Consider the following 26122-nt stretch of genomic DNA (forward strand, 5'->3'; position numbering starts at 1 on the left):
TTTATGGCAAGAATAACTATTCAATTAATGCACGAATTCCCTTAGAAGCAAAACTGTAAATAATAAACAAGCTTAAAATATCCGATAAGGAAAAACAACATAGACAAAAAGTGAAACAAAAATATACTGTACATCAATTTGTGACTTGGGCCTTTGAGAACTGAGAATGGGGCTGCATCCGATTCTGTTGGTCCAATTCTTTTTCATACAAACAATGGAAAGCAAGATACACAAAAATCAATCACTGCAATGTGCATCACTCCAGAACAGCAACTTCTTGGTCAACCCTCCAGTAATTTGCATCATTGAATTCCTTCATACCAGGATTGCCTTCTTCAGAACTTTCCTTCTCTGGCACTTTTGGGACTATGTTCCTTTTCAAAGGTCCTGCTTCCCCAACTATCCCTTCTTTAAGAGCCTGTTCCATTGCCTTTTCAGTACCTTCTAATTCTACACCTACAAATTCAACATCCTCTTCAAATAGAGAGGGTACCGTGACTGGTTTTGGACTACCCCCCTCCCCAGAATCTCTACTTGATGGTGATCCATTTGATGGGCTTGATTCGCCTTTTGTAGGAGAACTTGCATTAGGGCTGCCTACTTGAGGCTTAGTAGAACCATCCGACTCGTCATGATCCACAAAGGGGTTTGTGCTTGAGGCAGGTTCTCCCCATCCCACCCAATCAGGTAAAGGCCTGTCCCCAAATAAGTCTTCATTCTCAGGTGCATCAAACCTGAAGAATTCCATATCGTTTGAACCGCTTGCTTTCACACTTTCGAAGTCTAAAGCATCCCCATTCATGGCATTGCTACCAGCTAAACCACTAAAGAAGTTTGTCCTTGAGTTGGCTGCAATACTAGTATTTTTGCTGTCTGTCAATTCATCTACTCCAACAACTACCTCATCGTCACTACTGTTGCTACCACCATTAGCAGCTTCATTCAGTTTTACCTTATCCATCATCTCTGAGGATGATGTGGCCCCAGGTGCATTGCCAATTTGATCATCTTGGAAAGCAAACCAGTTTGAGTTTGTAAACAGATTACTGCATTAAAAGAAAAAAAGAATGTTTACTCAAATATTTTCTTAAAATCCATGATTAACCAGGAAAATAATAGATCAAATAGTAACCTGGCAAATGAGAGAGAATATATTACTCTTATGTGATGTGTCATGAGAGGAATACTATCATCTATTCATAACAATAGTAAAACCCTAATAGTAATAAGGATAAATATAAATGCTACTCTTAAGAGATCATATTTGATACTCTTTGACATGATATGACTCTATCATGATTCTATCATTTAGAAGAATAATGAAAGAAAAACACCTGACATCCTAGGTCGGCTGGCAATTTTAGTAGTAATGCATCAATCATGAGGCAATGTATCCTAACCAACTTTTTCTTTGTTTCAAGAGCTGGTAACCACAAATCACGGCACAATACCCATATAAAAGCATAAAGAAGTTAATACAACCATGTAAATCCAGTACAATGCACAGACGATAGATAGACATGAAGAATGCATACCACTTGGAAAATGAAAGATGAAGCATACTGGACAACCTATAAGTATGTATGCCGGTCATAGTAACAGGACAATACATAATTATGCAAAACAACACACACATATATGAATGTATATATGTATGGGGAGCATAACGGGTCTGTTATTCATTGCGAAGGTTGAGATCAGCATATGTATGACTGTATGAACATTAATTTGAATGGAAATAAAAACACCCAGCTTGAAAAATCCACAGAATCAGGTTCCTCGAGGTAGCTAGTTGACAGAAAATTCTCACCTCCCTTGATCATCACCTAGTCTAAGGGATGATATGACTACTTCAGCAGAATCATCATCAAAGTAAACATCCTGCATTTGATACAAGAGAACTTTATTATCTAATCGTTAACAAGGACTAAAAGATTGCTATATGTTTTGCTTGATGTATACCACAAAGTAACAGTCAGTGATAACAGGCACCAGAGACGTCAGGTGACTAATGCTCAAAAAGTAAAACTAAAAATTAGAGGCACCACACATCAACTTTTGTTTCACAACTCTATAAATGGAAGGGCCAGATTCCAAATGAGATCAGAATAAATAGCAAAAAGTGGTTCTCAAATCCCCTGAAAACCAAATAAAATAACTTCAGTTACTATTATAAATAGAACTATTACCTCATCATCCCGATCAAGATTTCCACGTTCCTGCAACCAAGATCATCAAAGTGAATCCAGCATTTAGGCTGCAGTAACTACACAAAAGACAAACCTGGCAAAAACCAAAAACTATAAGCAGGGAGAGAACAAGTGGTGGCCAGTATGTACAAACCTCTTCATTATCATCATTTCCATATATTTTGTATCTTAAAGTCTCGCTCAAATTATTTGCTAGAGCTGCAACATCATAGTCTCTGTCATGAAGGTCATCATCATCACTATCCCTCATCTTATCTTGCAATGCAGTTGGTCGTCTGCACGTAAAAAAAAAAAAGAAGCTCAATCAAAATGTCAAGGGACTCAAATTCCACTCCAATATTTTACTATCATACACATAATCCCTACAGCTGGAGGTAATCTCTGGCTGTGTTAAAGGACTGCCCATTAAAATACATGGCCAGCGCCTCATGTTACTACAACCAGAATTAGCACCCAAACTATGAGCATCTTATAAACAAGAGCATCTTATAAACAAGAGCATCTTCATCCTCCCAACAACACTTTCACTACACATTTGGGGCTGATTCTTGAGATCAGAAAGCTTACCCACAAGCCCAACGGTGAACATTCTCAACCATGTTACGCTCCTGAAGAGCTGTAGTTTGCCACTCATTCCACTCACTGTTTTGCTGCAGATGTTAAACAAATGAAACAGTGGTATTAATAAAGTCCATCCAACATGAATTTTATTAAGTTCAACCCCATGGTTTTGAACATGGGAAAATCAGATAAGGAAGTCCTAGGAGAAGAAATTTCACGTTACAAAGAGGAGCACAAACAAAACATCAGCAGTATTTAAAGAAAGGACCTTGCACTGGAGTCTTAAGTCTACTTAAGTTGATGTAATTGTAGCTCAAGTAACTTTTGTTAGAATTAAGCACATTTAAATCAAGTGTACGTTACAGATACCTCAGCTATTGGTTCTTGTTTCACATAGGTTGGATTTAGGAACCTACTATTATTATATTTAATATCATATGTAATATAAAGAAACGGAGTATACCAATTAGTCAAAACACATTTTCTATGCAAAATCAATAACAATTGTAAAGCAAGGCACATCAAAGACTTGTATCCTCCATGCCAAATTAAATTTTCTATTTCCATGAAAGACTGTTAATGAGACACCAAAACTTCAATGTTGAGTTTTTAAGAAATTTTTTCAAGGGCATGCATTCAGGGAAGTATCAGAGATCGTTGAAACATGTATACAAGTAGAAAAACCAAGAACCTTGTATATGGAAGCAAGTTACTAGCAACTAACCTGAAGAAATGTCAGTAGTTGGCCTCGGTTATGTGCCAAGTGAACAAGCTTATTGACAATTCTAGTAATATGTCCAATATTTCCTACCCGTGGTGCACGTTTTCCTGCGGCAGGTACTGTTGGCTGAAAGATCACACATGATTTAGTTGAAAGGCATTCGTATAGACTAATCAAAATTATTAAGATGTATAATTTTCCGTATATAGGAGATATCACCTGAGCCCATGTGCATCTTTCTATTCCTTTTAATTCGATAGTACACAAAGAAAATCAAGATAACTGAATTCTTACTTAGAAAAAGGTTCTAAAGTAGTGTGACTCAATAATTAAAACATCTGAAAAGTTACATGTTATCTTATCTATGAGTTGAAGCATCCATGTACCAGATTGCTTTCAGCAGACAGAATACGTTGTTTGTCTGCTTGTAGAAACCTTCCAATTAAATCACACTCTCGAAGAAGATGATCAGTAATAGCATCAGTTTTGCTCTCCAAACATGATAATATGATACTTTCTACTTGATGGTGTAATGCATTATTGTATGGGTACCTGTATTCATAGAAAATGCATCACAAAAGATATAAGAATATTTAAACAGAATAGATCAAGGTTTCTCAAGACAACTAATTCTTCCAAATTGAAAAGGAGTTTCTTACTCAAAGAAAAGATTAATAACTCGTTGAATGGTTCCTGATTTGACCAGCTCTTTTTCTGCCACATCATTTCCAGTTTTCAGAAGTACAGCAATAAACTCCACAATCTGGCCAAAAGAAAAAAATAAAGCTTGGTCAGACAATAAAACATTTTTGAAGGCAACATTTGGAAAACCATGAATATAAGCATTTTTCATGTAGAGGTTGACATATGCCACGTAAGCCCATTCGGCTTTTGGCCTAGCCTAACCCAGCCTTCTTGTTGTCGTCATAATTATTTAAATCATTTAGAAGCATTATTATCAACTAAGCACTAAAATTAAGCTTTTGAGCAAAGCTAGACTTCTTTAGTTGGCAAACAACACTTTACAAAATAGTCTATGTCAGGTAATAGGCCCAAGCTTTGGCTGCATATCTGAAATGCTGGTCAATCATGTTTAAGCTAAAACTTGGACTAGCCTAACACATTTCCACCCATTTCCAAGTGCACAGTATACAAAAATTCGGCCTCAATTGATAAACACACTAAAACTATTTCAAGGAGATGGTGACACCCATACATATCAACAACTAACCTTTAATCGATGCTTCCCAAGTGGAGGTCTCAATTCACCATATGTTGTAGGCAATACCTTCTGATCAGATGACACATTCAAAATCACAAGCAAGTCACCTGTCGAAAAGATATACATATTAATGATGTCACAAGGCTGCTCAAACAAATGTTTATCAAACAGGGGAAAGAAGGGTAAAACTCATTTATGAATAAAAATAGAAGTTAAATTATTGATGAAGTCCATTTCATTGGCAATTTTCCAAAACCTTTCTTCTAGTATAATTATTGATTCAATTTCAACAGGCAAAAAACAATTAATCCAGTTACTTCTAAGTGGTAAAAGAATATAGCTCTCCAGTGATTTAACAGGATAGAGTAAAGAACCCCCCCCCCCCCCCCCACACAAAAAAAAAAAGAAAAATTAGAGGCCTCAAGTTAGCACCTATCAAACCCTAATTATAGCAATGATGATGTAATATCCTGCAAATTTAAATATATATTCTTTAAATGGAAAACTCTAATATCAAACATATAAAATGCTTGTTCCCATGTCAAATTGACAATGCTTACCAAGTTTAGGGAGCATAGCGCCAATAGTATCCGGGTTTATAGGAATTGGCGGCTCATACATGTTTTGACTTCTGAACGAATGAAATAGTGGAAATGACACAACTGATCTTTTGGGATCCAACAAAGAAATACACACTGAGAGTGAGTAGATAAGGCTGGACTTCGATTGTGAATCTTCCAATGCATAATCCAAAATTTTTGTGATAAAACTGCACAGTATTAAAAAAGTTACTAATGAATTTTTGGTTATATATTTAAAGAAAAGGTAAAAACTTGCAATTCAAACCTTGGACTTGAAAGTTTGACCGCTAAAGTAGAAGATGCAATTCTAGTTATTGTACATAATGTTTCAGCTACATTGGCATGAACTTCAGGAGGACTCTGGTTCCAAGAAAAGAAAAAAGTTGTAAGATAATGTAAAACCGAAGACAACAAAGTAAGAGCCTATATAATTTGAACACCTAATTAAAATTAAACGGGATATATCAATTTCCAAGAAGGGTTCATTTTCTTCCAGTCTTTGTTCTGCTTCTAGCCCGAAGATCTATTTATGCAAGTCTATGCGGAAAATACAAAACACTACGACCAAGCATTAGTAGTAAAAGCATCACTAACAAAATTGTGTTGCTGAGTAGACAAATTCCTTCACCTAGCCAGTGCCCAGCACTCAAGGCTCAACCTAAGAAGCCTAAATTCAATTCATGAGTGTGGCTTCAAGCTCAAGGAGAAAGCCTGGAATCAATTAAAATGGGCAGAGCAGAAGGGCTTGGGTAGTTTAAGACCAAAACATGAATTAAATATCCTCCTATGGAACAAGGGGGAAATTACAATGTTTGGCAGAGATAGGTGAATACAGAACATATTGCTGGTCAAAAATCCCGCTTTTAAGGACTATAAACATAATATAGATGCTTCTCTTACAGATGGACTTAATTTATCAACAATCATCTCCAGCAGGTTGCTTTCAGCCAACCATTGCACCACATTTATGAAATTGGGATATGCATGGTCATCAGAACCTACTAATCGAATCAAAACCTGTGCAAAGAACTTATCTCAGAATTCATTCTAACAAATTTGCATGATCTCACTTCATTATAACTACTAGGTAGAAGTTCACCTCCATAATGGATGTAATTCCTATCAAATCAACCAGTTGGCGAAAAACATGCTGATGAGCCTGCAAAGATTATGTTGATCCATGAGAAGATTATTTCATAAGGAGACCACATACCACACAGCTTATGCGGTGTGTACAGTCCAAAAGTTGCTTCAGAAAAGGTGCTAATACAAAATAACAAGAAAAAGGACTTTTATTCCCACTAATGATTTGTGGTCTCCTAAAAAAGTTGAATATTATCAAAAAATTAAACTAGCAAGGTCTACTACAAAAGTCAATCAGTTTACTTACTTGAACATAATTCATAAGAGGCACTGTCTTCCTAGTCATTAGGCAAACAACAACCTGTAGAATGGCGTGGGAATTAGCATTGAGCAAGTTGTTTATATACAACCATACAGTTAATGTTGAAATGTCGCACAAACAACAGTTTCAACATTGTCAAATATATACCTTACTAAAGTACCCAGCCAGTAAAGTACTATGAGGACGATCAGGTTCCAAAAAGGAGAATAATAAGTCCATGAGCTGCAATATCGGGAATGGTAAGTGGAAATATATACAAGCAAAGCATTGCAATGCAATTTCTAAGAAAGAATCAAATTGCATTATGAACTGCAATATAACCTCTTCTTCATCCACCAAGGTCTTCAAAATGACATCAATTTCACATGTAAAGATCTCACAGGCAATGAATGGAAACCTAAATTAGAAACCAATTGTCAGATGCTAACATGGGGGAAACAAGAAAGTTAAATTGCTAAAAGAGTTATTTTGAAACAAATTTACTCATATAGCTGCATACTTGAAAACCCGTTTGTTTTCAGCATCCTCTGGTGGTTCTTCACTAATGTAGCGAAGCAACTGCTCAACCTGAGCTCTATCTCTCAGACTGAAATAGATAAATAAACACATGCACACATAAGCAAATAGTTATTTATTACGTTTGTTAGATCAATTGCATATTCAGCCTGCACTTCATGTAATTAACTATACAAGCTTCCTATTAACACTGATATAAACTTTTGGACTCTATTGAAAACCAAGATAAACATGAGCCAAAAATAAATCTTATGGCAGTAAAAACTCCACTAATTCGAGTTGACCAGACTTCGGAGTCAGGAATGTACAAGTTTATGAGACGACTGTTTAAGGCCTTGCATTCTTGGATTATTTCTTCTTCATCCAGAAGCTCTTCCAAAGTAAAATTCTCCTTGTCTAGTATTGCCTCCACCTGTCAGGCACCAGTGATAGAAAACAAGAGAATCGAGTAAGCAAAACTTTCGAGAATTTGATCGTAAATCAAAACGGTGTCAAAGTGTTCTATATTAATTGCAAGGCATTAAGTTACAAGGATTTGACTGTAAAGTTGTGTCATTATGGAGAATGTAAAGAAAGGAGATAATCGAGAAAACTAAAGCCGGTTGCTGCAAACTTCCATCGAACAACAGTCCATAGAACATATAAACCGGAAAAATCCAAATATTCATTTCTGTGATTACTTTTGTCTTTCCTTTTACAGAACTTTGCAACAATTTGAATGTCTTTACTTCAAGTAGAGCTACAAGGCTTCCCATTTCCCAGCATGTAACGCCAAAATCACTTCCATTTTACGCCCGGAAAAAGGGCAGGGCCCACTAAGAAGTATAGTAAAAAGAAAGTGATTTAAATTTGATGCGTTATACATGTAAGAATTTTATAGAGACATCCAACCATATTTTATTTCATCAGCAAAGAGGTGTTGGACTAATCACCCAGCAGTATAAAAACATTTTTACACTGACATAACATCAAAATTAATCTAAAAACTTAAAAAAAAAAGGCAGCAATCAATAATTACATAAAATACTAACTGAAAAATTAGCGAGGGAGCGTGAATTGCTTGTAAGCAAGGCCCTCTTTCCTAACAGAGCAGGACACTTCTACAGTTCTACTGTTCTACATGAGCCGTGGTATACTTAGCAATTACACTACAATTACAATTACAATTACAATTGACAAACCTCAATGAAAAATCATTACACTAATATCAACACGAAGAAACAAGCTATCAAATTAACAAACTAAGCAGAGTTTAAGCACGAGAAAACAAGCTCAAATGCAGCACAATTCAGCTATTGAAGTAAAATATTAAAAAAGAGTGAAAAAGAGAGAGGAGAAAGGAAAACTAACAGGAGAGGAGGCAGAGATAGTAGCGAGCTTCCAGAACATTGAGGGGAGAGAGAAAGCGCAGAAGAAGAGTGATCCGTGAATGGGAAGGGAAGAAGGCGTAAACCCTAATTTGAAAGTGAGATCGAAGAGATGCGAGGGTGTGATGTAGAGAGAGAGAGAGAGAGAGAGAGAGAAATAATGGTAGTAAAGTAGGTAGCAGTAATGGGTTTGGGTAAGCTACGGTAATGGAAGGGACAAGAGATGAAGAGAGGGGGGGCACTCTGGTGCACCACCGTCTACTTTACTCCCTACTTCTTCCACCACAAAATCAATCTTTCCATCGATGGTTCGATACATGCAATACATAATCAGAGATTCTGACAACACACTCGATTATTAAATTAGTTATTATATATTTTTGTGTAAATATATATTGTTTAATTTATTTTAAAGATATATTTTATATTTTAGTATACCTTTTATAGGTTGATTTTTTTATAGATAATATAATTATACATAACATATATACAGTGTTAAATTAAATATCTAAAAAATAAAAAATTATATTAATTTAGATTAATTTATTAATTTACTTAAATAAATATCCACTTTGTATATACAACTATATTAATTTCTGAATCTCTTTTCCCCACTAAATCGACAAATAGAAAACAAAAGTTTATATGCAATTGAGACATGGTGTCCGTTTAGAACATAAAGACGATGACATAAATTCATCATTTGATAATTGTTTCTTAAAAAATACGATAGTATACAGATTCACATAAATAATATGTATTTAGTGTATCTTTAATAAATTTAGACACAAACTATAAGATTGAAATATATATCATTTTTACAATTTTATCCTTTTTTTTTTAATTTTACCCTTTTTCTTTTCATTCTTTATCTCTTTCTCTCTCACCAGCAGCATTGCTCTTTTTTGCTCTCTCCTTTCTTCTCTCTCACCCTTGGCACTTGGGCTTTCTTGAAAAAATGGATCCTTCTCAATTTTTTTAACATTTAAAAAAATAAATGCGATCTCTCACATTTAATTTTATAAGTGAGACTAAAAATAAATATAAAAAAATAATAAAAAATTAGATTTAACATTAGACATTATCTAAATTTTTTTACTGATAAAAATCCACTCTTATTTTCTTGCTCTTTCTATCCGGTCTTTCTTTTATGCTCTTCTCTCTTCCTTCTTTTTTTCAGAAAATAATTTAAAAATAAAAGAAAAAATAGTATTATGGTGTGTTACACAAAATTATGGGCCTATAAATTTATAGTCCTGCAAAACACAATCTGCATTTTAACATAAAAAAATAAAAAAAAAACCGTTTTAACATAAGAAAGAAAGAAAAAATCCCCTGCAAAGAATTGGCTAAGGCATATTAGTATTTTATAATTTAATTTAGCTCTTTATCCTCTATAATCCTAATTCACTCACATTAGTGATCTCTGATCTATTGCATTTTTCTTCTAAAAATAGTCTAACCCTTTTGTTTTCATTAATATTTTTTTAAAGAAAGATCTTTTGCATGACCTTTCCATCTACTATTATTCTTTTCTTTCTTATTTACCCTGCCAAATCATATATATTCTTATGAGAAATTATTTAAAGAAAAGACAAGATAGTATATATTAAAGATATTATATTTACCTACGGGTGGCACAAAAGAAAGGTAAAACATGGAACAAAACATGGCTACATTACATTTTGCTCTCCTTGCTTGAATAAAACCATCCCCAGATTTAAGTCATGTATAAGATTTGGGAAATGTTATTTGTATATCAAAATCAGTTACTAATATATTTGTGTATAAATATATATGTAATTTAATTTATTTTCAATATGTATTTATATTCTAACATATATTTTATATTGATGATCAATTTTAGTGACTAATTTTAGTATATACATAGTATAACCCATAAAATTTCATCTATGTACGCCAAATAAAAATTGAAATCAGCAAACAAACTACTTAGGTAACAACTTATGCTTTACAAATATTAAAGTGAATTTTAATTTTAACTTCTAAAAAAATAGAACAGAATTATACAAGATCAGAATCTCATGTAACTAAAGAAAAGTAATAACCTTTCAAATTTTATTTTTTTTATAAATTATATACAAATTTTAGTTTAATTCCTTAAAAAAATTTATTATATTTTTTTATTGTAAAATAATTTTTGGTTTCTTTTTAAAATTCAACATAATCCCGCTCCTGAAACTGTATGTATCTTAGGTTTGTGAGTTACTATAGCAATTTCAGATATCTTGATAAAAAGTATATAAAGATTAGTGTTTATCTAGAGGAGGAATGAAATAAAATATAATTAAAATTTATTTTAAAATTATGGAATGAAGAAAATAATAATACTTTATTAGATATATTAAATATGATATAGTTTGAATAGGTCTCATCATAGGTTTAACAAATTACATTACTTTATACGGTGGGAATGTGTGATCAATATTGCATGTGTGGCATTTAAAAAATAAAAGGATATTAATCTTGTATAGGTGGGGCCATATATTTTAACGTATCATGTGGTAATAAAGCAATTATTTCATCTTGTATATGTAACATCATGAGTTTTGTTTGGAAGCTATTTTTAAAAAATATATTTTTTAAATAATTTATTATAAAAATAAAAATAATTCTATGTTAAGATATTTTATATATAATTTTTTTTATTTATTATGTAAAAAGTATATTTCAGATAAAAGATTTAGAAAATTATATAAATTGTAGTTTTTTTAAAATTTTTGTTTTAAAATTTTTTTAATATTTTTATTTTTATTATTAAAAATTTGTTAAACATATTAAAAAAATATTTTTTATTAAAAAATATAATTTTTAATGATTTAATGATGCCCAAACAAACATATAATAAAAGATGAATACAAGAGTTGTTTGGTTATACAAGATGATTGTAATGATTCTTCTTCAATGTTTACTTTCTTGTTAAGGTAGAAAACAACTATTTTCATGATATGCTGTGGTGTTGGGAGAATTCTTTTACTAATTTTAGTCTCTTATTATTTTTCGATAATTGTTTATTCAAATTCATTATTTATTAATTGTTGCCATAAAATAATACTTCATTAATTACCCTATTTCATAGTCTTGTTTTTCTACAAATAACTTTATTTACTATACTACGAGAATAAAAAGAACATTAATATGAGATAATACTTTGAAAGTCAAAAGAATCCATGCTGAGATTATTGCCTTAGCATAGGTTTGATAAACTTTGTTGGAAAAATTACTTGTATCTTTTAAAAAATAATTATCTCATGGTAAATTAAAAATATTATTTTTATTTTAAAAAATATAAACTTTTTAAAAAAAATTATAAAGATACTTTTTAACATTAATTAGAAATTTCATCATCAGCCACCATAGGAAAGCCATTGCATACCTACTCCTCATTTCTTTTTCCAAGCTTCACGGAGTAGTAAAATAATTATGGTAGTTAAATCCATTAGTGGTAATTACTTTTGTTGATGTTTGTTTAATTGTTATAAAACACTAGCTAGTTAGGTTAAAAAGAATAAAAGTGTTTTTTTTATTTAGTAGATCCATCATCCATGTGAGTATTCTATAAGTTCATATTTAATTTTATATTTAATGAATAAATCATTTTCATTGTCATTATTAGTAACAAAATCAAATTTAGTGACAGACAAAACTACCGACACTAAATGTAAGGGAAAATTATGGGGATGAAGGACAAGAAAGAAAGTGACAGCACGCCAATGGAGAAGCGCGTATCATTCTAGAGTTGCTTAATTCACATGATTAAGAGGGTTTAGCTAAAGACATATATTAATATTACAAATTAAAAAAAAATATTAAAAAACTTTCATTAATAATAATATTATCATATATCTTTAAAATATAAATTAACTAAATTTTTTTATTATTATTTATAAAAATTAGATAAAAATATTAGATAAAAATATATATAAATAAAAGCACATTTATATACATATACATAATAATTAATATTTATTTATGCATAACATTTTTATTATAATATTCTAATTTTCAAATTTTTCATTCGTACAAAAGGTTGTCCTTTTTATTCGAATTTTATTTGGTAAGTATTAGTGTGTAACTTTTTCAGTTAACATCTAATTAAATATTTTCATTATCGTCATCATCGTAACAAAATTATCATATATAATCTTAATAGATTTTAATATATGATATTATCTAATTAAATATTTGTATACTTTATTTTTAAATTTTTTATAGTATATTTCGACTTTATAAGTTAAAGACTATTTTGTTACAAATTTAAATATTATTTAAAAATTTATTGTTGGCCAATAAATTACAACATATACAAAATAAAATTAAAATCACTAATATTTAAATAAATAAAAAGAATCATTCTATCAATCTAAATTAGTTATAAATATCATGTAATTAATATTTTTTTTACTTTTAAGAGTTTAAAAATAATAATCAATAATTTATAGTTCAAATAACATATAATTTTTTCATACACATTTAAAATATCACTTAATTCGAATCTTTTTATATTTAATTAAAAAAAATAAAAATAATAAATAATTTATATTTTGTACCCGACACACATGTACACTCTTTCAACGAGTTAAACCCCAAAATGGTCCCTGAGATTGACGTTTTGCACTGAAATCGTCCCTGAGATTCCAATTGCACCAATTACGTCCCTGAGATTGAAAAAAATGCACTATAGTAGTCCTTGACCTATTTTTTATTAACGACGTGATGACATGACATGAGGACGTGGACTGTAAGTGACACGTGTCACTTCATGCAATTTTTCCTTTCTTTTGTTGAATAGAAAATTTTTTTTGGCCACGTGTAATTGTAGGATGATGTGGTGACCAGTGACACATGGCATGCTGACGTGGATAATTGTGCCACGTGTCACAATGTTATTTTAGCCACGTATCCAGTTGTATATTACTTTACACGGTATTAACAATTGTTATATTCCAATATTATAAAATTATTGCTTAAAAGAAAAGTAAGCTTAAAAGGAAATTAAGCCTGTAAATTGGAAGAGGGGTTTATAACACTGATAAGAATAGGAGTAAGAGAGAAAAAGATCCGTGGATGACAGAAAAAAAAAGATAGAGTGGTTTGCAATGCAAAATATATGAACCAGAGGAGGACGGCGGCGGCGAGCAGTGGTGCAGAAAACAGTGCAACCCAGAGTAAGAAGGGAGAGGTTGAAGAGTTTATTTTCTTTATGTGAAAGGGAGCGTTACGTGACATGTATGCACATTGTTTTTTTATTCTCTTGTATAGAGTCAGCATGCTCTGTTTAAGGCTTCTCATTTTTTTGGTTGGGAAGGAGTTGGTGATGAGAGTAAGGAGTAGAGCCGGCAGATCATTCCCAATCTTATTCTGCTATATGTGTCCGGAACCAGAGTAAAGTGTATTGCACCGGATGAGGGATTGTTTTGGCAAAGAATTGAGAGATTGAATTGAGCAGAATCCGAAGGAGAAAAAGAATTAGGTGAAAATAACAGCTCAAGTTGGAGGGATTAAATGAGAGACTGTTGCTCACAGCGACCATCCTTGCCACAGTACTGAGGCAATAGGGGTGGAAATAGGCTAGAATAGGGGTGGAAATAGGCTAGGCGGCCTATATTCTTTAAAAGGCCAGGCCTAGGCTTATATAGAGAGTTTTATTATACTAGTAAAAATGCTATTTGGAAGGATTTGAACTTAGGTCTTCTATCTTATGAAAATACTTTTATCTCCTCAGCTATTTATCTTTTTAATTATATATGTGTATTTTGTATTAATATTATTCATAAATTTATTTTTTTATATTTTATAATTTTAAAAATTAAATTATATCTTAAATTTAATTATTACTAAAAAAAAGAGGTGTATTTACAAGTTTCAGACCAGACTCAGTACTCGTTAAAAAGCTTATACTAAACTACAGGCCAGGCTAACTGTTAAAAGTAAAGTCTGGGGCCTGGTTCCAAAGACATGTCTTTTTATTTGTCTAAGCACTTTTTTTTTTAATTTTAGTATTTTATCCACCACTTTATTTATTTTGATAAATTGTCGAGCACTTTTTTGGGTTATATAGGAGAGGGAGAACCTAGCTACTATTTTTCGATTACCCTTCTCACTCTCGCTCTCACCAATTCTACTCTCTTCTCCTTTTCCCCTGTTGTGCACTTAAATCTGCTTTGTAGATTTTTGGGGATAAGCTTTAAGAAAAAATAGGGAATCAATGACATACTTAAAATGCCAAAGGTAATTTTCTTTCTCCCCGTCTTTTTTAGGGCTTGAATTGGCTGTACATGCAAAAATTTCCTGCCATACCCCATCTTTAGTTTTTATCGAAGTTGTGATGCAACTTTTCTTCCATCATAATGAGTTACCAATGCGTAAATTTTTGCTTTTTCGTTAATTACCATTTTCTTTTCATTTTCACTTCAACTAATTAGTATTAGTGATGAAATTTTCAATTTTCATTTCATGAGATGCAGAAAGCCTTTCCTGAGCTTGGAAGTTGCAACCTTCTGCAGTCATTTTTGAACAATGAGCTAAATTCTTTGGTGGAATTGGCAGCAGAGAAAGGTTGCTATGGTATTTTTTTTCTTCATTCAGTATTTTTGGCTCTTTTTGTCAAAACATAGACCATTTCCTTTTTGAATTGCAAAATACCAAGTTCTACAAGATTATGTCAAGATGCTGCATTGTTTCTGGTGATAACTTTCTTCAAGGATTGCTCATCAATGGTTGGCTTACAAAATTAGCATTCCTATGTGGCCGTATAGAAAAACCAGTAGCCATTTGGTCCTTCAACACCAGTGGGTGAAAAGTTTAAGCATAGCAGTAAGATTGTCACTCGTTTAATTTTTTTTTTTTCGTTCAGTGTTACATTCATCAAATGAAGAGCTTCGAAACTCATCCTCTGACTTTTGGTGTGCAATTCTCTCTTGTGGAAAAGAGGTAAAGACATGTTTGTTATGTTTCCTTTGGTAGTGGTAACAATTATGACCGAGCATGTTTTGTTTAAATCTATTTTCAATTGATACTTTAGTATTTAATATAGCATCATATTTTTAGCTTGATCAATTGCCTGTCAAAATTGGTTGGTTTCCTGAGTACTCAGATTTGAGAAGAGCTCTTGACACTTAAGGGTTTCTTTTTGAATTTTCATCCAGTGGTGAACCCAAAAATTTAGGTAACCATGTTGAGATATTCTCAGAATTTCAAGTGGAACAGCAAAGACATTGCTACATATATTTATTGCCGTCCTTTTAAGAAAATCTATGTTCTTGTCTCCTAGATTCTGACACTGGAGAACCACCCCAAAATATTCGAGTCTGGCTCAAATTTGTCACTGCTTGTTGTCTAATACGGTAAGCCACAACAATGAATCTACTTAGACAATTATGTGAATTGGTTTTCTGTTACTTTATTACCTCTGGCACACTTAAAGAATTCCCGAATTAAGTGTTTACTGATGACTTTTGGGTTATCATAGTTTATTTATTGACCATCACCAATGTCTATTGTACCATAGTGATTCTTGATTAAGTGTTTATTTGTAACTTGAGTATATTACATATTTAAGGTGTCAATCCTTGTTATTTTAGGCTTTTTCATTAATGTGTTTTTGAATGGCAGTGTGCGTTATGATTCATGATTCAAAAGTTAGACATGATTTTAGGACATGATTTATGATTTGACATCCTTGTTTAGTGGTTTGACAATGTCAACTGACGCCTTTTTATTCTCACTGCAGGAGTAAATGACCAGCATTTTCTGTTGTAGAAGCTGAAGAACTCATTGAAAGCATTATATGTCTATTCCTAGATCGCCAGTTTCAAGGTTTATTAGTGCTTTTGAATGATTGCATGCAAGCCATTGTCAATTACTTCACAGACCAGGAATGGCATTCAAGTTGTGAGAACATAGCAAAATTCGTTGCTTCCTGGTTGTTATTACTTTTGGTGTCAATAATAGTAATTCAGTGATGCTATTGTTTGGCACAAATTTCTTTGGCACCACAAAACTTCCTTATATAGATAGATAACATCAACCTTGTGCTACTTCATGAATCAAAATACATAGTTATTCATCACTTGTTCAATTTTTGAGAGAGGAATTAATACAGAGTAGCTCAGCTAGAAAGCCTTGGAGTTGGGGAGGCTTTGAAGGACCAAGGAGTGTGCAGGTGGAACTATGTTCTCAGAAATGTTCAACAACATGTTAGATCGTTTTCACAGTTTCCTTCTTCCTCTGCTATGGTCTCCATTACAGTACTCAAGAGGTCCCAAAAAGCTAAGCAGTCAGAGGAATCATTAAGAGAAGTCATGTACTTATCTTGTTGGGGTCCTATCTAAATGTTGGTAATGAGATCCATTTAGGACAATAGAGAAACAAATTTTCATCTTTGATGCTACTAGCTAGGCCATGATTCCATGTAGTCTTGTATAGGTGGGGTCATATAAAACAATTATTTCATCTTGTTGTATACATAACATCCTCGTATGGTACAAGATGAATACAGGAGTTGTTTGGTTATAATGATTCTTCTTCAATATAGAATGCTTACTTTTTTGTTAAGGTAGAAAACTCCTATTTTCATGATATGTTGTGGTGTTGGGACTTGGGAGAATTCCTTTTACTATTTTTAGTCTCTTAATTTTGGGTAAGTGTTCATCAAATCAAATTCTATCTTTAAAAACATAACATCATAGGTTTGATTATGCATAGGTGGGATGATGTGAAGGGATCAACATTCAAATTTAGTATTTGTTAGTTGTTGCCATAAAGTATCGTTCAAATAATACTTCATTAATTACTCTATTTCATAATCTTGTTTTCTTACAAATAACTTTACTACGAGAATAAAAAGAGGATTTGTCTAAGGTGGAAAAAGTATAAAGTGGAACCAGGGAGAATATGCCATTTTTGTGGCTGTGATGATTTTTTACTATATTTTTTTATATTACACGGATGACTTTTAAGTTAGTTAAATTATAATGAATAAATTAAAAAATGGCCAAATTATACTAGTAATTTTAAGACGTAAATTTAGTGAGAAGAAAATGTGGGCTTTTGTGATAAATATGTATTTAGTAAAATTAATTTATTAAAAAATAATATATATCTATCTATTAATATATAATAGTTAACTAGCCAAATAGTAAATCTACACACTATTTAATACTTTTTCTTTCTTTTGTGTTTCGCTCCTTAACCTTTTCTTTCTTTCGTGTTTCGCTCTTCAGCAAAAAGCCAAAACCTTTTTACTTGGTGGAAAGTTATCAAAGAAGATTTTTGTCCAATGGGTTGAAGAAAGTTAATCCGGCAGCAATCCCAAAACCACTATTTAGAAAAAAAAAACGAAAATGCTAGCTTCTGATTGGATGATTAGAGTAAACAATGAATTGAGAACTCATTGTCCCTCAGGTAATGAAGTAGAACTCTTCTGCAGCAATTTGAGCGCGATCTTTTCCTTTCAAATCAGGATTTGAACACCAAATTTTGAGAGCAATTTTTTCATTTGAAATCAGAGTTCAAAATGACATCCTCAAACGCCTCTACCACACCGAAGATGCTCCTCAAGGTCTTTTTACTCACAATTTTTGTTTCAGTTTAGCTTTTGAGGGATTTATTATTAGCATTATTAATATTCTTTTTGTGGGTTCAGATATGATGGAGATGAGGGCAGAAATCGTGGCGATGCTGAAGTCGCTGTCGCTGCACCCCTATGTGCAGGAGTTGAAGGCTAACAAGGAAGAATTGCGAGTAGAAAAGTTAAAGGACAAAGGAAGACTGGAAAAGGCGTTAGTTGAAGAAGAGGGCAAAGGGAAAGGTCTGCGAGTTTGACGGTGTTGTAGTTGGTTGGTATGCATGTTGAGGTTGGTGAACGAATCTTTCTGTGGGAGAGGAGGCTGAGACCCTGCAGCAGCCTTAGGAGTCGTGTTTAACCGAAGCACGACGCTGTGTTTGCTTTTGATTTTACCTGCTTAGTGTTTCGGTGGAATAACTGCTGTGTTTTCAAACTTTGGTTCGGGTTGTGGATCTCTTGGTAATGTGAAGGCCGATGAGGTTTTCGAAGACACCGTTGCTGTTGTTGCTTGAGCTTTGAGAAGTTCTTCATCGCTTAAGGTCTCTAAAGATGGTTAGTTTTGGGTAACTTAATCACTTTATAGAGTTTCAATTTTTCTTTTTTATTTGTGAATAATGTCTGATTTCAACAGATATGATGAGGAGGCAATATTCTTTGATGAATCTATTTTAGAAATGTAAAACGAAAGCAATTGGAGTCGAAGGCATTGGATGTAAGTCTTTCTGCTACCTTCTAATTGTTTTATTGATTTATTTTTATTCATTTAGATTAAATTTGAATACTAGCAACAAGTGTGGTCTGAATAATTCTGTAGTTTACTATTGGTTAATTAAAATTAATTAATTAAGTATACTATATATACTGACCCCTAATGTTCCATTGGGGAATTGTTCATAGAAGACAGTAGAGCCTGGTAGGAAGTTTTGATCCTTGAAGGCTTGTCTGAATTCATGAATAGCTTTTTCTTCTGCATCACCGAATGTTTCTACGGATTTCATGTATGCCACACAATTTTCTGAAACCTTCCTTACATATTCAGGACCATCCAATGTTTTAAGCTTTGACCCTCTAATCAGTTTCTCAAATGGACCTAATTGATCATAACACACCAGTCAGATCAATTAATTCACTTCATTATTCAATTGGTCTAAGAACAAATTAAAATTATATAATGGAAAACAAGGCAGAAGAACAGCATGCATCTAATGAAAACAAGGCAGTATTGGAGACTATGATTTAGGGAGATTCCTGTTACCCCTGCTTTAAAAGATAGTTTGACTACAAGGCTTTTTCAGATTCTGAATGTGGCCAACCCCTGCATTGAGTTCTAACTTCAGTTGAAGAAAGATTCCATCCAACTGTAAAAATTAATGCCAGCTTCTTTTCTGAATTATGCTTGTACTTGGCTACTTGTATCATAATATGCTATAACAGATGTTGTATCAAGAGCATCAAGCTTCTTATGTTCCCTAATTTCCATCATTTTTTTCTTTTGGTGTCTCATTCAATATATACAGAAAGAAAACCATCATAATAACCTGAACTCTGCATTATATTCACACAGATCCTTAACCATCTGTGCTATATTTGTTCACATATCATAGTAACAAAACAAAGAAATTCTACATTTTCACCATTCATTTTATTAATACACTAGAAGCTGGTGAGTGATAGATTGAATGTGCTACTAAGGTAATTTTTCTGCTACATCTTCGGCAACTGAATTTCCATTTTTCGTGTGATGTAATCCATTATAAATTAATTTTCCCTGCTTTTAGTTTATAAATTGTTCTAAAATCTTAAGCTAAGCAAATGAATTCAATCATATAAAAGTAACAATGCAGCAATATTCTTTAATCTAAAAAAGTGTTATTATGCTTGCTCTTTTGTTATTACTTTCTATAATTTTGCATTCTATCTAAACACATGATAATTAGTTTAATTACTTGCTCTTCTTTCAGTTTATACTCACCAAATAAAGGAATGCAAGGAAAATTTTATAAATGAAGTTCATCAGAATTTGAAGGTTAGTTTATTTGCTTTTGTATTAATAAGTATTTTTTAAGAGTATAGGTTATATTGGTTAGTGGTTACTTTAGGCAGAGAGGGTTGATGTGTTAGTGTAATTTGAACTTATTATTCTTATTATAGTAGATATTATAATTATGCATTTGGCCTTTCTTTTATTAATTAATATGTTTCTTTGCTAATCTATTCGGATTTAATTTTTTCGTTCTGTTGATAAGGTTCTTGCTAATTTGTTTTTTTTTTCTATTGATATTTGATATAGTGAAGTTTTGCTTAAGGAGTTTATTGCAAAGCATGTTAATGATAAGAAATGATATTTTGGCTCTCCAAAAATGATCTCTGTTTGATAGAAAGTACCAAATATGGTGTTTTTTGTTTTAGAATTTATTTGTGGAGTTTAATTCCTTTGCTTTTGCAGTGCAAAGATTATTATTATTATTATTATTATTATTATTATTATTATTATTATTATTATTATTATTATTATTATTTTTAAACCTGTCTTTAGAATTTGACTTAGAAAGAAGGAAAAAAAAAGGATAGAACAATACTATGAAGAAGAACTAATAGGATTACCATGTCGGCTTCCCTGTGATGAAAAGCTCCTGCCTGCTTAAGTGTTTTCTCCTAACTAATGAAAAAGGATAATCTAACATTGGTACATGGCTTATCCCTTTAGATTTTAATAATATATTTTTGTATTTATATGAGGATGTCTCATCTCTTTTGTTTCTCTTTCTGATAAAATCTTTTTCTACAAAAGAAAATAATTATTATTTACTGTTTTGTATGTGTGCTATGCAGATTGCAAATCTTTTGGATTGCACTTCATGGTCAGGGATGGACCAAGGCTAATGGATGCTTTTACTCAAGGTGCTCTGCAAGTAGGACCAGTTGGTGGATTTGAGTTTTAGTCATCTGATGTATCTTTGCCATAATGATTTAATTTATGTCCTATTAAAATAGAAATTCTCATTGTAATGGCTTTTTATGTAAATGAAGCTTATTGAAGGAGGATGTGAAGCTCCAATCCACACGGTAACTCACCTTTCTTTATATTTATTTTAGACTAACTATGAATTGTGCATTTGTTCGCTCCATGCTTACATCTTTGATTGATGATGTCTTTTACTACAGATTTTTAGTGTTCAGCTACCGCATGTTGGAGACAGTAGGTTCTTCTATGGCATCCCCTCATTGAGTTTTTAGAAATATCTCAGGAACTGAAGATAATATACATGTATGAGGTTTCATGATTTCTCAACCACTCCTAATTTGATTTTATTTGATTTGCTGTGCCTCAACTTTGGTATGAACATACCTATTAAGAGAGTCTCATTGCTATTATCATTATCTCCCCTTTGGCAAAGGATGATGTGGAGTTGGGGTGAGGTTCAAACAGCAACCGTGCCAATTTTCTATTTGTGTGTGTGTTTATTCTTTATCTTTTCTATCACTATTATTAGTATTTTTTATTTGTGTTCATTTGAAGGGTAAATTGAGTGTTATGTTATTTTATTTGAAAATGATTGACAAAAATTAATACCTTAGAAATTATGTTAATGGATGGTGGTTGATATTGACAGAATTTTTTTGCATATTTGAATTATGGGTCAGATACATCACCGTGTGTTTAAATTGTTAACTGCTCTAATAGTTTCTCATAACTCTTTTAAGTTTGCAGCACCTTTAAATTAGTTTCTCATACCTCCATTTTAGTTTGCAATTCATTATTATTATTGCTTTTTATCCATTTTAAAACTCAACCTAAATTATAAATACAAATATTTATGTACTATCTATTGATTTCAAGAGGCTATAGTAGTAAATACTATATGTATATATATCGGTGGCGTTTAATGTACATATTTTTATTATTCAAATTGAAGTTTTTTTAATTAGATAAAAAGTACACTATTTTTGAAAAAGATGGCATTGGTATTCATTCATTTAAGAACAAAAATTTGAAATTGTCGTCCCATGAATATTGAGGTGGACCAACCGACCAAGTTGGTTAACAAACTCTAAGTGGCATATACTCATAGACTAGAAAATAATATAATAATTAAGATAGTTAATTAATAAAAAATATTATATGCATATAAAAGTTAGTCATTAAATTAATTATGATATATTTATTTATAAATGTATGTATAATTTAATTTATTTTTAATATATATTTTATATTAATAATTTATTTTGATATATATATCTAACATAATTATAGTTAAACTAATAATATAAATAAATGCAATGAAAGATGTATCGATTGCACATGGTAGAAAGAAGACTATGGCAAGAAAGAATAAAGGGTTATTCAAAGTCCTACTAATAAATTAAAGAGAAATGTTTTTGATGTCTATGATTTATGTGTTTAAATTATTTAAAAATAGAAATAGAAAAAGATGAGATCTACTCTTTTGTTTTTGAATTTTATGTATAAAATTTAGGTACCATATAAAACATCTAAATTAAAAAGACCGAAAATTAAGTTGAGTTAGTTTAGTGATTAGTTTACTAGTTCGCTTAAGGTTTAGTGTTGAGGGTTCGAATCTTGTCCTGTGCATATAATAATTCATTGACCAATGAGGAACCCTTAAATAAAACTTTGATCTATGACAAATTCGTCTTTAATTTATCAAGTTAGGAGATATTGTAAAAAAATATAAATAAAAAAACAAAAAAGTTGTCTTTTATGTGGTTTTCACATCACCCTTCTCCCCTCTTGCATGCTCAAATCATACCCAACTCCATGTTATGAGTAGCACTTGAGAAATGTTTTTTTTTCTTTTAATTAAGACTAAGTAGAAAAAAATAACTAATAAAAAAATTAAGTTTAATTAATATTAATCAATTTTTAAGAGAGTGTATGGTTTAAAATTAAGATAATTTTAAGAAATTAACTAAAAAAAAGGTTAATTCTCTAATTCAATTATTCTTTAAATAATATGATATAACATGAAAGTGTATCAAATAATTTAAGATTAAACTCAAGTTAAGAGAAATAGTAATAGATGTCATAAATACTTTATACTATATTTGGATTTGATGACTCAAAAGTCAAAACCTTGCACAAGTAGTGTTATTAATAGGAGATTAATGTATGTATAGCGACATTGACTTGTTTAAAATGTTTAATTAAGAGAACTTCACGATCATAGGCGACTTTGCACGTGTCAAGCCACCTTTGCTATAGTAAAATTATTAATGGATAAACCTAAAAAGTATTTTCACGTAATTAACACGGTCAATTAAAATAATCGATACTCTTTCATTACCCCAAAATAAATAAATAAAAACCATAAAAGTTTCATCTTAATTATTGCTTAATCAAAACAGCATAAATCTATATATTTTTTTCCTAAGCTCAATATTTCTCCATATATATGGTTTAATTTTTACTGTATTGAAACTATAAAATATTTTATATAATTATTTAATTATATTTATTTTTTAAATAATTATTAATTAAAAATAATTATTTTTATTGATATAATTTTATATATAATTAAATGTACACAGTAAAATTAAATTTTTATTCCATGCGTCTCTATAATTTTATTTAATTTTTAATTATCAAATTTTTATAATTTAAAAATTTATAATTTAATTTTTATATTAGATAAAAGTTTATTTGTTTTTATTTTAAAAAAATACAATAATTTAAAATATTTAATTTTAAAATATTTTATAAATTTATCTTACATCAAACACACAAATAAATATTTTAACAAGAAAAATTAGAATTTAGAACGAATGTATAATTGCAAATTTTTATCTAATACAAAGATTTAATTATAAATTTTTTAATAAGATTTAATTAAAAATTTGATAAAATTATAAATTGTTAATTATAATTTGTTAAGATTTGATTATTCGTAAGTTTTTTATTATTTTATAATTTTTTATTTATAATAGGACTGAGTCAATAAATTTAAGAAAAAGTATAGGTAGACAACGAAAATACTAAACAATGCGAACAATAGATATATCGGATGTTCATTTTACTAAACGTACGGATGGTTATTTTAATATTAAGATTTAGGTAGGTAATTTGGAAGTGTAGTGTGTTTTTATTTGATTATGGTGCTGTTATTTGTGTGTGAATTGAAGATGGCAACGGTGGAGTCTGAGATTTCTAAGAAAGAGAAAGAGGAGATACGGCTACTTTATGAGAGAGCAGAAAGAAGAAGGGGGCCGCCATTAGCTACTTTTTTCGTTGTCGAAAACCAGCGCAGAAACAACGAGGACTCTTTGAACTAAATAAGGTAAGCTTATACGATGAATAGTTTTTCTTTCAATTTGATTACGGTGCTGTTAATTGATTAGCCCTAACATGTAACCTAATCTTGATGAGATTTCTGAGAAAGGGAAAGATGAAATTCTCTACCCTCTTGGTTGAAAAGTAGAAGTTGCATTAAATGTACAAAAACTACGATCAGAACTGATTCACCTCGGCCTATTTGATGAGGAAGCCCCAAAAAGAATTAGGATGGACCCGTTTGCCACCCCAAGGCCATTCCAATAACACTTCAAATGAGAAGCCTCCTAAATAAGGACCAACAGCAATAGTGTGAATTCATTCCTGAAATAGCTTTTCATTTATTTCTTACCATAGAGTCCTAGATCAATTACATCCAAACTATTTTCTCTAGCTAGTTTATTATTTTTAGTTCTGGATTATCATCATATAACAATACATGCTTATTATATTTCTGTTGTGTGGATTCAAATATACTCACAATATTATATACCATATAATAAAGTGCATTATTTTCGTAAGATAACTATATCAAAAAGAAAAAGAAAAAACAGAATTTTTCAATCCCAAAAGAACAGGCTTAATTTAATTTTTCGGTCAAAAAGAGCTTGCTGTTATTTATAATTTAGGTAGAAATATATATATATATATATATATATATATATATATATATATATATATATATATTGTTTACCACCATAGCCTCTTGAAATTAATAGGTAGTACATAAACATTTGTATTTATAATTTAGGTTGAGTTTTATATTGGATAGATAGCAATAATAATAATAATGGATTGCAAACTCAAATGGAAAGTCCAATATAGAAACTGAAAAAAAAAAAAAAGAAATCAAATTGAACAGAGTATTAAGAGTTATGAGTTGACAACTGAGTCAGTTTTGTAACACCTATATTAATAATAAAAAAAATGCAAATTAAAAGATAGAATCTCAAGGGAAAATTAGTCATAACAACAACAACAAATCAACAATAATTTATAGTTTCACTTTGCTTTAAGCCATTAATTAATTACACTAACAACACTGTCTACCACTTCTTGCATCATCATCATCATCATCATCTAATTAATCACCTTGAGATGTCACAATTTGAGGTGTATGATCCTACTTGCTCAGCTTCCCACCTTAAAAGTTGGTGGTTTATTTAATACAACAAAAATATATGAATTATTTTTCAAAGTCAAAACTTTTTTTGGTCTTAGGCCATAGTTTTTTTTCTTAACTTGGGCCTGTATAAGAGGGACATGGCCCATTTTTCTTTTCTTTTATTTACGTCATGATGCGGTATAATTGTATAATATTTCAATTTTTGCCCAATAAATGAATAAATAAATAAATAATATATAATTTTGAGTGTCATATTTTTTTCTTAACATATATATCTATGAACTCTATTTAAAATTTTATTATTAATCAATAAATTTTATATATATAAAATAAAATTTTAACTTTCAATATTTATTTAAACAAACAAGTGAATTGATCGTTCAACAGCCGAATTCGTACCAACCTGGTAAAGCAATGAAGGCATCAGAATGCTTAGCCATCTCTGCCTTTCTTTGATGCATGCCTGCCACTGCTTTTACTTTCCCACTGTCTCTCCAGTAATCTTAAGGGAGAAAAAAATACATCAACTAGGTGA

At 31.0% G+C, this 26122-nt stretch overlaps 1 protein-coding gene and 1 long non-coding RNA gene across 9 annotated transcripts; one reads left to right on the forward strand and one right to left on the reverse strand.

Moving 5' to 3' along the window:
- Positions 1-8939, reverse strand: LOC112786031 (uncharacterized). Of its 5 annotated transcripts, none has more exons than XR_011876341.1 (20): positions 8567-8939; positions 7525-7628; positions 7200-7286; positions 7022-7097; positions 6848-6922; positions 6686-6739; positions 6395-6454; positions 6196-6312; positions 5561-5655; positions 5275-5483; positions 4724-4821; positions 4152-4255; positions 3879-4044; positions 3496-3618; positions 2778-2860; positions 2344-2485; positions 2190-2219; positions 1811-1881; positions 1335-1423; positions 1-1046 (listed from the first exon to the last, which is right to left on the reverse strand). XR_011876341.1 is itself a non-coding variant. In XM_025829458.3 (19 exons), the coding sequence occupies exons 1-19, from the start codon at positions 8603-8605 to the stop codon at positions 257-259; spliced, it is 2523 nt and encodes an 840-aa protein (XP_025685243.1). In that variant the 5' UTR covers positions 8606-8939; the 3' UTR covers positions 1-256. The 5 variants fall into 5 exon arrangements, 2 of the variants coding, with proteins under 2 accessions (XP_025685243.1, XP_025685248.1); XR_011876340.1 differs by having other exon boundaries at positions 2190-2266; XR_011876339.1 differs by having other exon boundaries at positions 2190-2485.
- Positions 8940-17788: 8849 nt separating this feature from the next.
- Positions 17789-21788, forward strand: LOC112786052 (uncharacterized). Of its 4 annotated transcripts, none has more exons than XR_003194257.3 (7): positions 18019-18166; positions 18251-18724; positions 18804-18884; positions 20134-20198; positions 21005-21084; positions 21203-21238; positions 21338-21788. It is a non-coding gene; the product is annotated as an uncharacterized lncRNA (long non-coding RNA). The 4 variants fall into 4 exon arrangements; XR_003194258.3 differs by having other exon boundaries at positions 21005-21073; XR_003194250.3 differs by lacking the exon at positions 21338-21788 and adding an exon at positions 17789-18009 and having other exon boundaries at positions 18114-18166; positions 21005-21235.
- The last annotated feature ends 4334 nt before the right edge of the window (positions 21789-26122 follow it).

The sequence above is a fragment of the Arachis hypogaea genome, chromosome 3 (assembly GCF_003086295.3).
Source record: "Arachis hypogaea cultivar Tifrunner chromosome 3, arahy.Tifrunner.gnm2.J5K5, whole genome shotgun sequence".
Taxonomy (NCBI): Eukaryota; Viridiplantae; Streptophyta; class Magnoliopsida; order Fabales; family Fabaceae; genus Arachis; species Arachis hypogaea.